The following is a 13,766-nucleotide window of genomic DNA, read 5'->3' on the forward strand; positions in this document are numbered from 1 at the left end:
TCCTGCCATCCTCACTTCTAATGAGCATTCTACCAGTTACTTCTTTACTGACCCCATGAGCTAAGGCCAAAGGCCCCCTTTCTTGCCCCCAACCCTAAATCAAGAGAAGTGATTTGTCCTAATTTTAATGAGAAGGTTTTCTCAGTTTACAGCACCCCCATATGGTACCTCATTTCCTCTAACCCAGCTATTTTAATTGTGTTTCAAGTGAAAGCTTACAACTCAAGTCAATCTCTCATACAAAAACACCTTGCTATGTAGCCCTAGCTGCTTTTCCCCTAATGTGACAGCACACTCCTCCTCTCCACCCTGTATTTCCTGTGTCCATTCAACCAGCTCCTATCCCCCTCTGCCTTCTCATCTTGCCTCCAGGCAGGAGCTGCCACATTGTCTCATGTGTCTACTTGGGCCAAGAAGCTCACTCCTCACCAGTATCATTTTCTGTCTTATAGTCCAGTCCAATCCCTGTCTGAAGAGTTGGCTTTGGGAACAATTCCAGTCTTGGGCTAACAGAGGGTCTGGGGGCCTTGACCTCTGGGGTCCCTCCAGTCTTAGTCAGACCATTAAGTTTGGTCTTTTTATGAGAATTTGAGGTCTGTGTGCCACGGTTCTCTTACTTTATCAGCAATTCTCTGCTGTGCTCCCTGTCAACGCAATCATCAGTGGTAGCTGGGCACAATCGAGTTCTTCTGGTCTCAGGCTAATGGAAGTCTCTGGTTTATGTGGCCCTTTCTTTCTGTCTCTTGGGCTCATGCTTACCTTGTGTCTTTGGTGTTCTTCATTCTCCCTTGCTCCAGGTGGGCTGAGGCCAACTGATGGATCTAAGATGGCCGCTTGCGAGCATTTAAGACCCCAGACACCACTTACCAAAGTGGGATGCAGAACGTTTTAATACATTTTGTTGTGCCAATTGACCTAGATGTCCCTGAAACGATGGTCCCCAGACCCTGTCTCTGCTACTCTGGCCTTCGAAGCATTTGGTTGTATTCACGCAACTTCTTAACTTTTGATTTAGTCCAAGTGTGCTGACCTCCCCTGTATCGTGTGTTGTCTTTCCCTTCACCTAAAATAGTTCTTGTCTACAATCTAATTAGTGAATACCGCCCCCCTTCCTCTCTACCCTCGTAACCATCAAAGAATATTTTCTTCTGTATTTAAACTTTTTCTTGAGGTCTTATAATAATGGTCTCATATGTTTGTCCTTTTGCAACTGACTAATTTCACTCAGCATAAAGCCTTCCAGATTCCTCCGTGTTACGACGTGTTTCACGGATTCACTGCTGTTCTTAATTGTTGTGTAGTATTCCATTATGTGAATATACTAGATTTATCCATTCATCTGTTGATGGGCACTTGGGTTGCTTCCATCTTTTTGCTATTGTAAACACTGCTGCAATGAACATGGGTGTGCATATATCTGTTTATGACAGCAATTTTTGACATGATACTTGTTTTCAATCATAGCAACTGTGGGAAATCAGCTTTGTAAAGATATGACATCACCAAAAGGAATATAAAAACCAAACCTGCTGCCACGGAGTCGAGTCCGACTCATATAGTGTGTTCTAATGCCGAAAGCATAAACCACCTACATCTACTAGTTTGTGTAGTGTCCGACAGACTGCTGGCTTCTTGAAAATTTACAAAATCCTGTGATGTCCCTGAACCGCTGAGGTGCCCCGGGCACCTTGGCACACAGTTTGAGAGCCGAGGCCTTAAATAATGAATAAATAAATACAAATGTCTCAATCCCAATTTTTAAGCTAATGTGCTTATTTCAATAAATTATAACAATGTTTTAAATTTAAAATACATAATTGATTTGTGCCAATATTTTATGTTTAAAATACACACATGCCAAAAGAACTCAGGCCTTCAGTGGAAAGGGACTAAAGGAATTTAATATGCTATCCTATTACCTAGAATGAATAAGGAAGACCAAAGAAGAACTGATGCCTCTGAATTATGGTGTGGGCGAAGACTACTGACTATGCCAGAAGAACAGACAAATCAGTCTTGGAAAAAGTACAGCCAGAATGCTTCTCAGAAGCGAGGATGGCAAGACTTTGTCTTACATACTTTGGACAGGTTATCGGGATGAACCAGTCCTGGAGAAGGATATCCTGCTTTGTAAAGCAGAGGGTCAGAGAAAGAGGGGAAAGCCCTCAACAAGATGGACTGACACAGTGGCTGCAACAATGGGCTCAAACATAGCAACGACTATGAGGATGGCACAGGACCAGGCAGTGTTTCATTCCGTTGTACGTGGGGTTGCTATGAGTCGAAACCGACTTGATGGCACCTAACAACAACAACATTACTCAGAGACACACAAATCATAAAGTCACAAACACATGGAGTATAAACAGCTAGTCACCTTGCAGGTTGCAGTGCCCAGTTAATAGTCTCCTTAAAAGATCATAATTAGTGAGATTTCCCTTCACTCACCTGATTCAGCTTCCAGTGGAATTCTGCAGGCTTGTATTTCTTCTCCTCTGAAGGATCCTGACGGAGGAGGAAAATGAGCCGGCAACCATGGACGTAGAGTGAATAACGGTGCCGGTTCATATCTGCAAAGACAGTGCCTGCTGGTAAGTGACCAACTTAAAACCCAAAGGAGAAATAAAAGCTATTTCTTTAATGGGTTTTGAAGACACAATTTTATCTGCATACATCAACTCTCCAGCTGGGCCAAGGCAGGGTTTGGAAGCAAATACACTTGGGTTTTAATGGGAAGCAAAGCCTGTGATCTCCTGACAGCCACGGAGTAAAACTAACAAATACCAAAGCTGTCTTGTAAGGACAAGGGCACCAGCATGACATGCAGAATAACATACACCACCAACCAGCCTGTGTGGAGCCTTAGGGGATGCTGGACAGCACAGGTTTAGAGTATGAAAAAGTATGACATCACTCATAGCAAAATTTATTGACCTGTTTTGTCTGAACTGCAAAGAATGGTCTCTTTCTTCCTGCCAAAAGGCCCGTGCCGCATCCACACAGAAATCATAAAAGGCTCTTTCGGGTTGACTGAAACGATGCCGTCTGGGATCCTCACTGCCTGCGTGCCATTGAACTCGAAGACCTGGTCGCTGTCATGGCCATTGTCAGTGGGGAGGCCAGTGGTCCAGTTCCGGGAGCTGCTCGGGGAGGGCAGCAGCTCAGCAGTGCCAGAAGCAGCACCTGAAACAAAACAACGCTTAATACAAACTGCATGAAGAATTTACACTACTCAAAGGTAGTGTCTTATCTTACAGTTACACAACGTGCTGACTCCAGCTTACCTCTCCTCAAACACTGTTTTCATTACTCCCCCCAAAAATTCAATCACTGTGGATAGTGAAAAAAAAAAAAAAGGAAGAAATATTACTAACCAAATGTATCCACTATTAACAATTAGGTATAAACACGTCTAGTCCTTTCTCTATGAACCTACTGCCATCAAGTCAATTCCGATTGTCATGGACTGAATTGTGTCCCCCCTCCTCAAAATATCTGTCAACTTGGCTGGGTCATGATTCCCTTGTATGATTGTATGACTGTCTACCATTTTATCTTCTGATGTGATTTCCCTACGTGTTGTAAATTTCATCACTGTGATGCAATAAAACGAATTGCGGCAGTTATATCGAGAAGGTCTACAAGATTAGGTAGTGTCTTAAGCCAATCTCTTCTGAGATATGAAAGACAGCAGTGAGCAGAGAGACAGGAGACCTCATTCCACCAAGAAAGCAGTGCCAGGAGCAGGGCGCGTCCTTTGGACCTGCGGTTCCTGCACTGAGATGCTCCCAGACCAAGGGAAAACTGATGACAAGGACCTTCCTCCAGAGCTGACAGAGAGAGAAAGCCTTCCTCTGGAGCCGGCGCCCTGCATTTGGACTTCTAGCCTACTGGGACTGTGAGAGAATAAACTTTTCTTTGTTAAAGCCATCCACTTGTGGTATTTCTGTTATAGCAGCACTAGATGACTAAGACACCGAATCATAGGGTTCCTATAGGACAAAGTAGAACTGCCCCACAGTTTCCAAAGCTGTATATATTCTCTGTGAATATATACAGATACAACGTATTTATTTATAAAAGTGGAGTCATGATAAACATACATTATCCCGATAAGTCTTCTGTAACGAAAAAACCAAACTAGTTACCCTCGAGTTGATTTCGACTCGTAGTAACCCCATGTGTGTCAGAGTAGAACTGTGCTCCACAGGGTTTTCAGTGGCTGATTTTTCAGAAGTAGATCACACCAGGCCTTTCTTCTGAAGTGCCTCTGGGTGGACTCGAACCTCTAGCCTTTCGGTTAGCAGCCAAGTGTATTAACTGTTTGTACCACCCAGGGGTTCCTAGCATAATTTAAATTGTCTGAATAGCATTTTTTTGTACAGACAGATCATAATTTATTTAATCAATCTCCTTGGTGGACACTGAGTATATTCCTAGCTTTTCCCCATTACAAACCTCACCTTGATGAATACCTTTGTATGTCTTTCAGATTCTTCTCTTGGGATAAATTCCTAGACATGGAATTATTAAGTCAAGCAGCATGAAAAATATTTTATAACTTTTATCAGGTATTGCCAAGCTCACGTTTTCTTTTTACATTTTTCTACAAATAAAGATGCTGCAAAGTCTCTCAGTCACTGGTCCTTGGCTTCTTCATTCTTAGGGAGAGCATGACTTGGTTAGATCAGCCTGCTCCTGCGAGTAACATACAACCTCAGTTTGAATCCCAACTCTGCTACTTCCTAAAAGTCTGACCTTGGACAACCTACTTAACCTTCTTAGTCTTAATTAATTCCTAAGAAGGTGCTCAATACCAACTACTTGGGCCAGTTGGGAAGATTCAATGAAATAACACATGTGGAAGTACCTAGCATACAGTGAATACTCAGATATTAAATTCTTTATTTTCTTCCTAACGTCAAACTGTTCTGAGAGAATGCTTATTTAGTACCATAAAAAGTATTGTGAAAAGAAAATTTATGTAATACATTATAATTATATGCATAGTTTAAATCAGAAAATCCTCCAGACCTCCAAACTTACATTTATTTGGGTACATGATTATTATAAATACTTAGGTTGAGAACCACAAAACAGTCTAGTATATTCACCATCAGGATGGGCCAAGAGTGTATACTTTTTATCCCTTGTGTATTCCCCCTACAACAAATTTCAGTCAGAGAACCAGTTGCTTAAGTCTGTTACCAGTCTAGTGATAAGAGATTAAAAAAAAAAAAAACCCCATTGCCGTCAAGTTGATTCCAACTCATAGCAACCCTACAGGACAGAGTAGAACTGCCCTGTAGGGTTTCCAAGGCAGCAAATCTTTATGGAAGCAGATTGCCACATCGATTTCCTACAGAGTAGCTGGTGGGTTCAAACCATCCACCCTTTTGGTTAGCAGTCAAGTGTTTAACCATTGTGATACCAGGAAGCTCCTTATGAGACAGATCAGAAAACGCTCCCTGCAGAGCTGTTTCCGAGCAGCTCTTGCAACACAAAGACCCTTCTGCTTATCCAGAGGCCACTGAAGTTGCTGGTATTTTATCAGCAGGCAAGGCAAACGCTCTTCCTCTGCATCTTCCACAAGAGAAGCCCACATCTCAGGCTTCCCTCATTGGGACAGACCGAAAAACGTCCACAACTGAAGGGAGAGAGTTAATCTTTTGGGTCAGACTCACAAGAACTTTGTCTCTCCACTTTCCCACACGATGTTTGTGATATCTTCTGTTGAGATTATAAATTTGATGTGCGTATCTTTAGTTTTGTGTTTCTACTTCCTGTTTGCCAAAGGCTATTGCATTAGCTATTTTTTATAAATAAATCCTTAAACATACATCCCATTTCATTGACCTAAAATGCACTTATATGATCCCTATTTTGAAGATTCCCAATGTACCCTTGGAGGAATATTTACTTTCTCCAAATCAGTGTCTCCCAGTCCTGGAGGAGAAGGGGAGGGAGGCTCATGTTGTTCTTAGGTGCTGTCAAGTCAATTCCAACTCATAGCAACCCCATGTGAGAGAGCAGAACTGCCCCATAGGGCTTCCTAGGCTGTAATCTTTACAGGAACATATTGCCATGTCTTTTCTCCTGTGGAGCTGCTGGTGGGTTCAAACCACTGACCTTTCGGTTAGCAGGTGAGCACTTAACTGTTTACACACCTACATACGGATATGATGAAAGTCATGGCCATCTCCCCAGAAAAATGTACTTACACATAACATTTTGAACAGTGTTAGGGGTTTATGTTCCCCTGAAGCCCATTCAGTATGAAAATTTGCCAACAAGGCAGCGACAGTGATTTCAGAAAAGCAAAGAGCCTCTGTTATAGTTTATCATGATGAACACCAAGGTACCCGAACAGTGGGTCAGCCCCTCAGCCAACCTATCTGTTGGAAAGGGTCTCTCTTGCCTGCACCAAAGACCGACCAGCTCAGCATCACAGGGTCTCCTTACCGCAGAGCCGGTGAAGGGACTTCTCAGAGTAGGTGTCACGGTCACAGCCTTTTCCTATATGGCTGGTCTCAAGCTCCACTGTGGCCTGGACGGAAGCAACAGGCTCGTCACATGTCTCCAGACGGACGTTGGGGAAGAGGGACAAAGCGCCACTGCCAGGTTCATACTCAATCCTATTGTTCCATCCTGTATCGCCCACAAATTGGGGTGGAGGAAAAGAAGCAAAACTCACATTGTAGGCTTCTACCGCTGATAAATTTTAAGATCAGGTATAAGAGCAGAGAAAAGGATGCAGCTCACCTTGCCACCCAGGGGTGCAGGTGGGCTTGATGCTGATCTTTACCAAAACATCTTCTGTGGCTCTTTTCTTTCCACAATCATAGGCAGTGACCGTCAGCTTGTACTGATGTTCTTTTCCATAGTTCAACTTCTCTGTGTTTTTTATATATCCTTACCGAGAAAAGAAACAGCAGGGAAGACAAAAACCCACACTGTTTTTTACTTTGGTTATCTTATGCTGAAACATAAAATGCATGTGCTGTAAACCTGTAAATGCTGACAGACGCAGAAATAAACTTACGCTTGAGATAATTAACACTCAACCTGGTTTACACGTGCTTTGAACACACATTAAATTCATCTTTAAGAATTCTTTAAACGTGCCTCCATGAACAACTGCCTCCTTTGCCATAAGACCAGAAGAACTGGATGGAACCTGGCTACCATTACTGAACATTTTGATCAAAAAGTCTATAGAAGAATCCCAATCAAAAGGGGGAAAATGTAGGACAGAATTTTAAATTCCACAGAATCTAGACTTCCTAGAGCCATGAAGGTTGGATGAACCCCTGAAACTACTGCCCTGAGATAATCTTTAAACCTTAAGCCAAAAATATCCCCTAAGTCTTCTTAAAACCAAACAATAATTTAGCTCAACTAGTAAACATGTCTGCCTTGAACATTATGCTCTTTTAAGAACAATCTATATGGAATCAAACTGATAACAGCAATTTGCAAGATTAGATAGGAACCTTAGGGAGCAGTGAATTTATGTTAATGGTGGAGGAACAACTCAGAAAAGAAGGGTAGGAATGGTTGCACAACTTGAAGAATGTAATCAGTGTCACTAAATGGTGCAGGTAGAAACTGTTGGATCGGTGTATGTTCTGCTGTGTACATTCTCAACAATAAAAGAATTGTTTAAACAGAAGAAATGAGTTCACATAATTCAACCTCCAATTATTCTTACAGTTTTACACACTGGGTTTTATATTCACTTTAAGATTTAACACTTTATATAAAAAAGAACATAAATAAGCAAAATAATTCTGTTATTCAAACGTTAACTACAACAAGCCGTACTAAATATTCTTGCTAAAAGATTTACTTTGTTAAAGAAATAGAGATTTCCTACCCCACCCACTTAGAGCAGACGCCTGCTTCTCAAATAAGAGTACAGATGCCTGACTTCTTATAAAATGTGGGCAATGTTCACAATTCCATCAAAGACCCTGGACTTTGTTGACAGTGGAGACCCCGTGTGATATTAAGAAGCTATAACCTTATAAAGAAGTTAAGCTCTACAAGGAGCTGATTTTGTTCAATTACTAAGGATGTAGGTGGGCCTAGCAGTGGCAGTAAGATATAAACCCTCATTTTCAAGATGAGACCGAAAACGCAAATCTAAGGGAGAACAGAAAAAAAATCAAAGAACTAAAGGTCAGTCTTACTCAGGTGCATGGTGACTGAAAGATGAGAAGATAAAATAATAAAAGCATGTTAAATGGGAGATTTTCATTTGATTTGGTGGAAAAGGAAAAAGAGGAAAGCTTCACAAGAGAACACAAGACTTTCAGGGTGCCAGAGAAGTGGCTGTTGGGAGCAGAGTGAAAACGTAAATGTGAAACAAACACACACCAAATCTGGTCTCCAATCTGTGGGGTTCACTGAAGTGCTTACAAAGTGCTCCGTATATAAACATGAGCTTAGAGCTGATGGGCTTGGAAGGGGCTGTGTCTGCCCCAAGACTGTGAGCCCCAGCTGGGGAAAATGCGCCCCTCTGTTCTTACCGTCTTTGTCAATAGTAAATGGCACATCTGGGGTGACAACCTCATAGGTGCAAATCTGGCTGAACTGGGGGGAGCAGTCCGCGTCCACCGCCTCCACTCTCAGGATGCTGTCATACTGCTTCCCCTCGATGACTGTCGCCTTGTAGGACTTCTCCTTGAAAACAGGTGCATACTCATTCACATCATTCACCTGAATGTGGACAGTTGCTCTGGGAGAAAAAAAATAAAAGGCTATTTGTGTCTACCCAAAGGGTATCAATTCTGACCCAATTTTAAATTTCCTTCTTCAGATAGCCTGCTTCATGAAATTCATACCATGAAAGTGACAAACTGTTCATTGTTTTAAATTCAGGATGAAAACAACAAAAGGCTAAAATAGGGATTTGTGTTGATTCTTCCAGGTCCTAAGAATGGGCTAGCTGGTATAAAAAAAAATCACAAATATAAGAGACAAGTGATTTTCTTTAGCAATATACGGGACATTGTATCAGAGCATGCGGAAGGGAGATAAACTATTATCAGACATCTGTCTCCTCTCTAATTATAAAGTTAAAAATGGATAATTTGTTGCAAAGTCTAGAAAACAGAGCCAAAGGAAGAATGGGTAGAAAAAGAGAAAGTACAGGAAGGCTTGATGAGGGTTAACACAAGTTCTGTCCTACTTAGGGAATAGGGTGAGACCATTAGGCCCATTATTGGGCTGCCACCCCATTACTGATCTCATAAATAAAGGGCTCTGGGGAGGCCAAGCCCTAGCTGCTACTTGGGCTCTCCCTCTTGGGTCACATGCACACTTTCCACACTGACTCTTTAGACAGATGTCATCATATTGACATGATTTCTTCTTCAACCAAAAGGACCAATTGGTCTGCTCTTAATCTTTTAATCTAGAAGTAGTAATAAGGGGGTCTGGGACTGAGTAGGGCTAGTTTATACTGGTGATGCTGACTTGCTTCCCATATTCTTAAACAATGATGGTATGTTGAAATGATCAAACGTGAACAGAACTGCGGGGGGTAGGAATGACTTGCCCCCGGTCACAAGTCCCGGAGACACCAGATAGGCACAGAATGGCATTCCAAGGCGCCACAAACATGAAAGGTGCCTGACTGAGGCAGCCGGACAAGAGAATGGAAGGTGTTTCTGATGCACGGCCGCTACAGACGTCTATTCATGTTGAAATGGGGGGCGGGGGGAGGGAAGCAGACTGTCCCTGGGTGCTCATTACCCTCGCTAAGCCCCTGCACGTGAACATCTTCGTCCCTCATCAGAACAGACTACAAATAAAAAACGCTGACAGGTTTCAAGGACTACTCATCAGGGATTGTTTCTGAATCAGAAAAGGTCTCTGATCAATATAAGATACTTTTCAGGAAAAAACAGTAATATCACACTATGGGAAAGGATGAGCAGAGATTCACTGACACACCAGCTGTACTTCCAATAAGAGTCTCCACAGGGCAGCACCACTGGGTTTGATCTCACAATGGGGGTTACGTGACATCATCTCTACTCCCTTCCTCAGTAGATGTAGAAACTGAGACTCAACAAAATACATCATTTGCCTAATGTCAAAAGACTGGAAACCCTGGTGGTGTAGTAGTTAAGAGCTATGGCTGCTAACCAAAAGGTCAGCAGTTCGAATCCACCAGGTGCTCCTTGGAAACCCTATGGGGCAGTTCTGCTCTGTCCTATAGGGTTGCTATGAGTTGGAATCAACTCGACAGCAGTGGATTTGGTTTGGTTTTTTGGTCAAAAGGGTAGTAAATGGTGGAGAAAAGACTAAAATTCTAAATCTACTGTCTTGGCCAGAATTCTTTCCATCCACCAGTCGTTCTCACCTGGCAGGTAGCACATGAAACCACCCAGGATGGGGTACAAAGGCCAATTCATTCTCAACAGCACTAACGGATGTCATGCCCTTAGAATTGACAGTGCAAGATAAATGTGACAATAAAATATGTTCCTCGGGAAAAAGCAGGCTTTTTCAACTTATATGGTCTTGGTTTCTTTAATAGAATACTCGATAGGATGAAATTATTCATTCATTATTAATTCAACACCTAAGATGTGCCAGACTCTTGCTAGGAGCTGTATACAGGGGTAAACAAAACAGACGTGATTCCTACCCTCAAAGAGCTTACAGACTAATTGTGGACAACTGAGAAACATTTTCTCCCTCATCTTTCAAAAACACAGTAAGTCTTGGGGACATGAGCTAGGTCACTGCCATTTTCTTCACACACACACACGCACAAGCACATACACACATTTCCTTGGTAAATTCTTTCTGCTCTTTGTCCAGCTTACTCACTTATGAGACTTCTTCACGCTGGTGCCATCGGGCCCCTTCCCACAGTCGTAGGCCTGGATGGTGAACGTGTAGTCTTTCTGCAGCTCACAGTCCAGTTTCTCTTTGGAGCGAATCAGTCCCTCACCAGTGGTTTTATCCACTACCACTGCATCAAAGGGGACATTCTGCCCATGAATTTTAAATCCACAAATCTCACCTGGGAAGTCAAAGCAGATGAGGTTAGCATTTCTGCCACAGAGGCCTTCTGCATATTCCCCACCCCCCCACCAACCCCCAGAGAAAACAAATAACAATTTGGCAGCCAGGGGTTTGGAGGGCTGTGGACAAAGCGAGGGCGCTGTGCTTTCACACGGGTAAGTTCTGGGGGCTTTAGTAAAAAGAAGCGAGTTCTGACTTTCAAAGCAACTCGTTTACTTTGCATCCATTCATGCAGGAGTACAAAAGAGAGAAAGAGAAAATATAGACAGGCATTTCACAGGAGTACTTAGGATGGCTCTAGGGTCAAAGTCGATCTCATTAGCAAACAGCCAAGGCCTTGTTAACACCCAGAGACTGCCCAGCTACTGGGGAGAACTGGGCAGTGGTTTTGGTTTGCACCAGAGAGAAGGCGAAAACACACAGTTACGTGTCGAGAGAGGAAAAAGCGTGAGATATAGGTTCAGCACCATAATTACAGACATTCTGTCCAAAAGAAAAAAAGGAAAATCAGAAGAAGCAAGTCTTCCTGTGCAATGAGCCTGGCTAAAATTAGGGAATCAAAACAAACTACTAAATGAGAACGGTAGAAATACCAACTCTTCAGGCATCCATTTCAACAGCTAGCATCTACTGTTAAGACAGTGTCTACTGTGGGGAGGGGTTTGCTAGACTTTCCTTCAGACTGTCCTATCAAACCTGAAAAAGAAACCTGCCTCACCTCAGAACTTAACTACATCAAAGTGGGCTTACGAGCTTCATTAGGAGTTAAAAGCTTCCACTTTTCCATTCTTGCCCATGGGGGTCAATGTTTTGATGTGCATATGAAACTTTACAAAATGTCATTTCATGTAGAAATATGACTGAATGCCTCCAAAATCCCAAACTAATGGAAATTGTTAAGAAGCAAAAGTTCTCTTTAAACTTAAGTTCTTTCTTTTCTCTTTCAATGTACAGTATTATCCATATAGTTCAAATGGATGTCTGATTTCCAGATATTTCTAACCAAGGGTTTGGTTACATACAATTTCCATCAATATACTGAAAAATAGAAACAAATAGGAGAATAAATAGGGGCAAAAAAGCATGACAGTATCTTCTGTTCAAGGGCTGATTCCCAATTTTATAAACAAAGTTAGTGGGTTAATATTCATAAGAGGGATAGAAAGAACCCTTTATCACCTTCTTTGGTGACTGTCACCTCAAAACTCTCTAAAGGGAGAAAAGATAAACCCATGTCAGTAATACAGGAAAGAAGATGGAACAATCAGGAAAAAAAAAACGAAGGTGCAAATATTACATAGAAAAGTTTGACGTATCATTTAACAGAGAGCTCAGCAGCCCGCTGCAGGTACTGCTGTACCGAAAGTGCGTCCTTGGTAGCCAAATGCCACTTTGAATCCAACTTACCGTGAACGAGGCATAGTTTTGAAATCACAGTAACTTGTGGATGAAATGCTGCTATAATGTTTCCTAACACCCTCAGGTGTCATCAGGATTTTTTAACGAGCATTTTGATAACAGTTAATAAGTACACCTATTTGTTATTTCACAGCTTGGGGATTTTCATTTTCATGCTAAATTCTCTCCGATTCTGGTAACATTCATCTCACCATTAAGTTTAATGAAACAAAAAATTGGAGCAAAAGGTTCTAGCCCTTTGTTCTTTTTTTTTTTATATATAATTTTTATTGTGCTTTAAGTGGAAGTTTACAAATCAAGTCAGTCTCTCACACAAAAGCCCATATACACCTTGCTACACACTCCTGGGGCAGCTCTACTCTGTCTCAGGGTCGCTATGAGTCGACTCGATGGCACTGGGTTTTGGGACACACTCCCAATTACTCTCCCCCTAATGAGACTTTAACCCTTTGTTCTTGAAGTGAATAACAATGTTTTTCTGATCTGAACTACCCACCATGGCAACAAATACAATTCCCTCGTCTAAAAGAACATTTGGTTAAATGTGAACTGAAACCAGGCTACATACTAACTGTAGCGATGCTACAGCGATCATGGCTTTTACTACAGGAAAACACGGTTCTAACAGGTCAACCTAGATTCTGCCCCGTGACTGCTCTACAGGAGCAGAAAATGTGAAAAGAGCCCAGCTGCCTCTCACCAGACGCGCCTGTCCTTACAGGTTGCACCCTTCTCTCCCTGCAAAGGAAACAAAGAAGTTTCTTTGCTTTTCTTAATGGTTTTAGCTAATATTTGCATATTCCTAAAACAATCTATTATTCCATTTGGCTTGTTTTTAAAGTTTAAAAACTGGTTATCGTATGGTATGTGATTTTTGTGACTTGCTTTTTCACTCAACCTTGTGTATCCAAGATTCATTCACCCTTGTTGACATCTGTAGGTAGTTTACTCATTTATACCACTACACAGTCGTGAGACTCCAGTGAGTTAATACATGCAACATGCTTGAAATACTACCTAGCATAAAGAGAGTACCCCCCCCTAAAAAAGCCAAACCCACTGCCGTCAAGTCGATTCTGACTCATAGCGACCCTACAGAACAGCGTAGAACTGCCCCATAGAGTTTCCAAGGAGCGCCTGGTGGATTCAAACTGCCGACCTTTTGGTTAGCAGCTGCAGCACTTAACCACTACACCACCAGGGTTTCAATAAGAGAGTACTCAGGGAATATTTGCTATTAATTACTATGATTATCTTCCACTGGGTGAATATGCCAGAATTCTAGTTTTTGCTGTTATGAACAC

At 42.1% G+C, this 13,766-nt stretch overlaps 1 protein-coding gene across 4 annotated transcripts in view; it reads right to left on the reverse strand.

Annotated features, from left to right (window-relative positions):
* Positions 1-13,766, reverse strand: part of CLSTN1 (calsyntenin 1) — a 91,034-nt gene that overhangs the window by 19,728 nt on the left and 57,540 nt on the right. For 2 of the 4 annotated variants that reach the window (XM_064281244.1, XM_064281242.1), the window contains exons 3-9: positions 12,223-12,252; positions 10,846-11,041; positions 8,532-8,740; positions 6,763-6,912; positions 6,463-6,648; positions 2,935-3,183; positions 2,449-2,570 (exon numbers count right to left, since the gene is read on the reverse strand). In XM_064281244.1, coding sequence (XP_064137314.1) covers positions 2,449-2,570; positions 2,935-3,183; positions 6,463-6,648; positions 6,763-6,912; positions 8,532-8,740; positions 10,846-11,041; positions 12,223-12,252 — 1,142 coding nt within the window. The remainder of the gene's footprint in view (positions 1-2,448; positions 2,571-2,934; positions 3,184-6,462; positions 6,649-6,762; positions 6,913-8,531; positions 8,741-10,845; positions 11,042-12,222; positions 12,253-13,766) is intronic. The other 2 variants (XM_064281245.1, XM_064281243.1) reach the window with 1 other exon arrangement.

This window comes from Loxodonta africana, chromosome 3, assembly GCF_030014295.1.
Source record: "Loxodonta africana isolate mLoxAfr1 chromosome 3, mLoxAfr1.hap2, whole genome shotgun sequence".
NCBI classification, from domain to species: domain Eukaryota; kingdom Metazoa; phylum Chordata; class Mammalia; order Proboscidea; family Elephantidae; genus Loxodonta; species Loxodonta africana.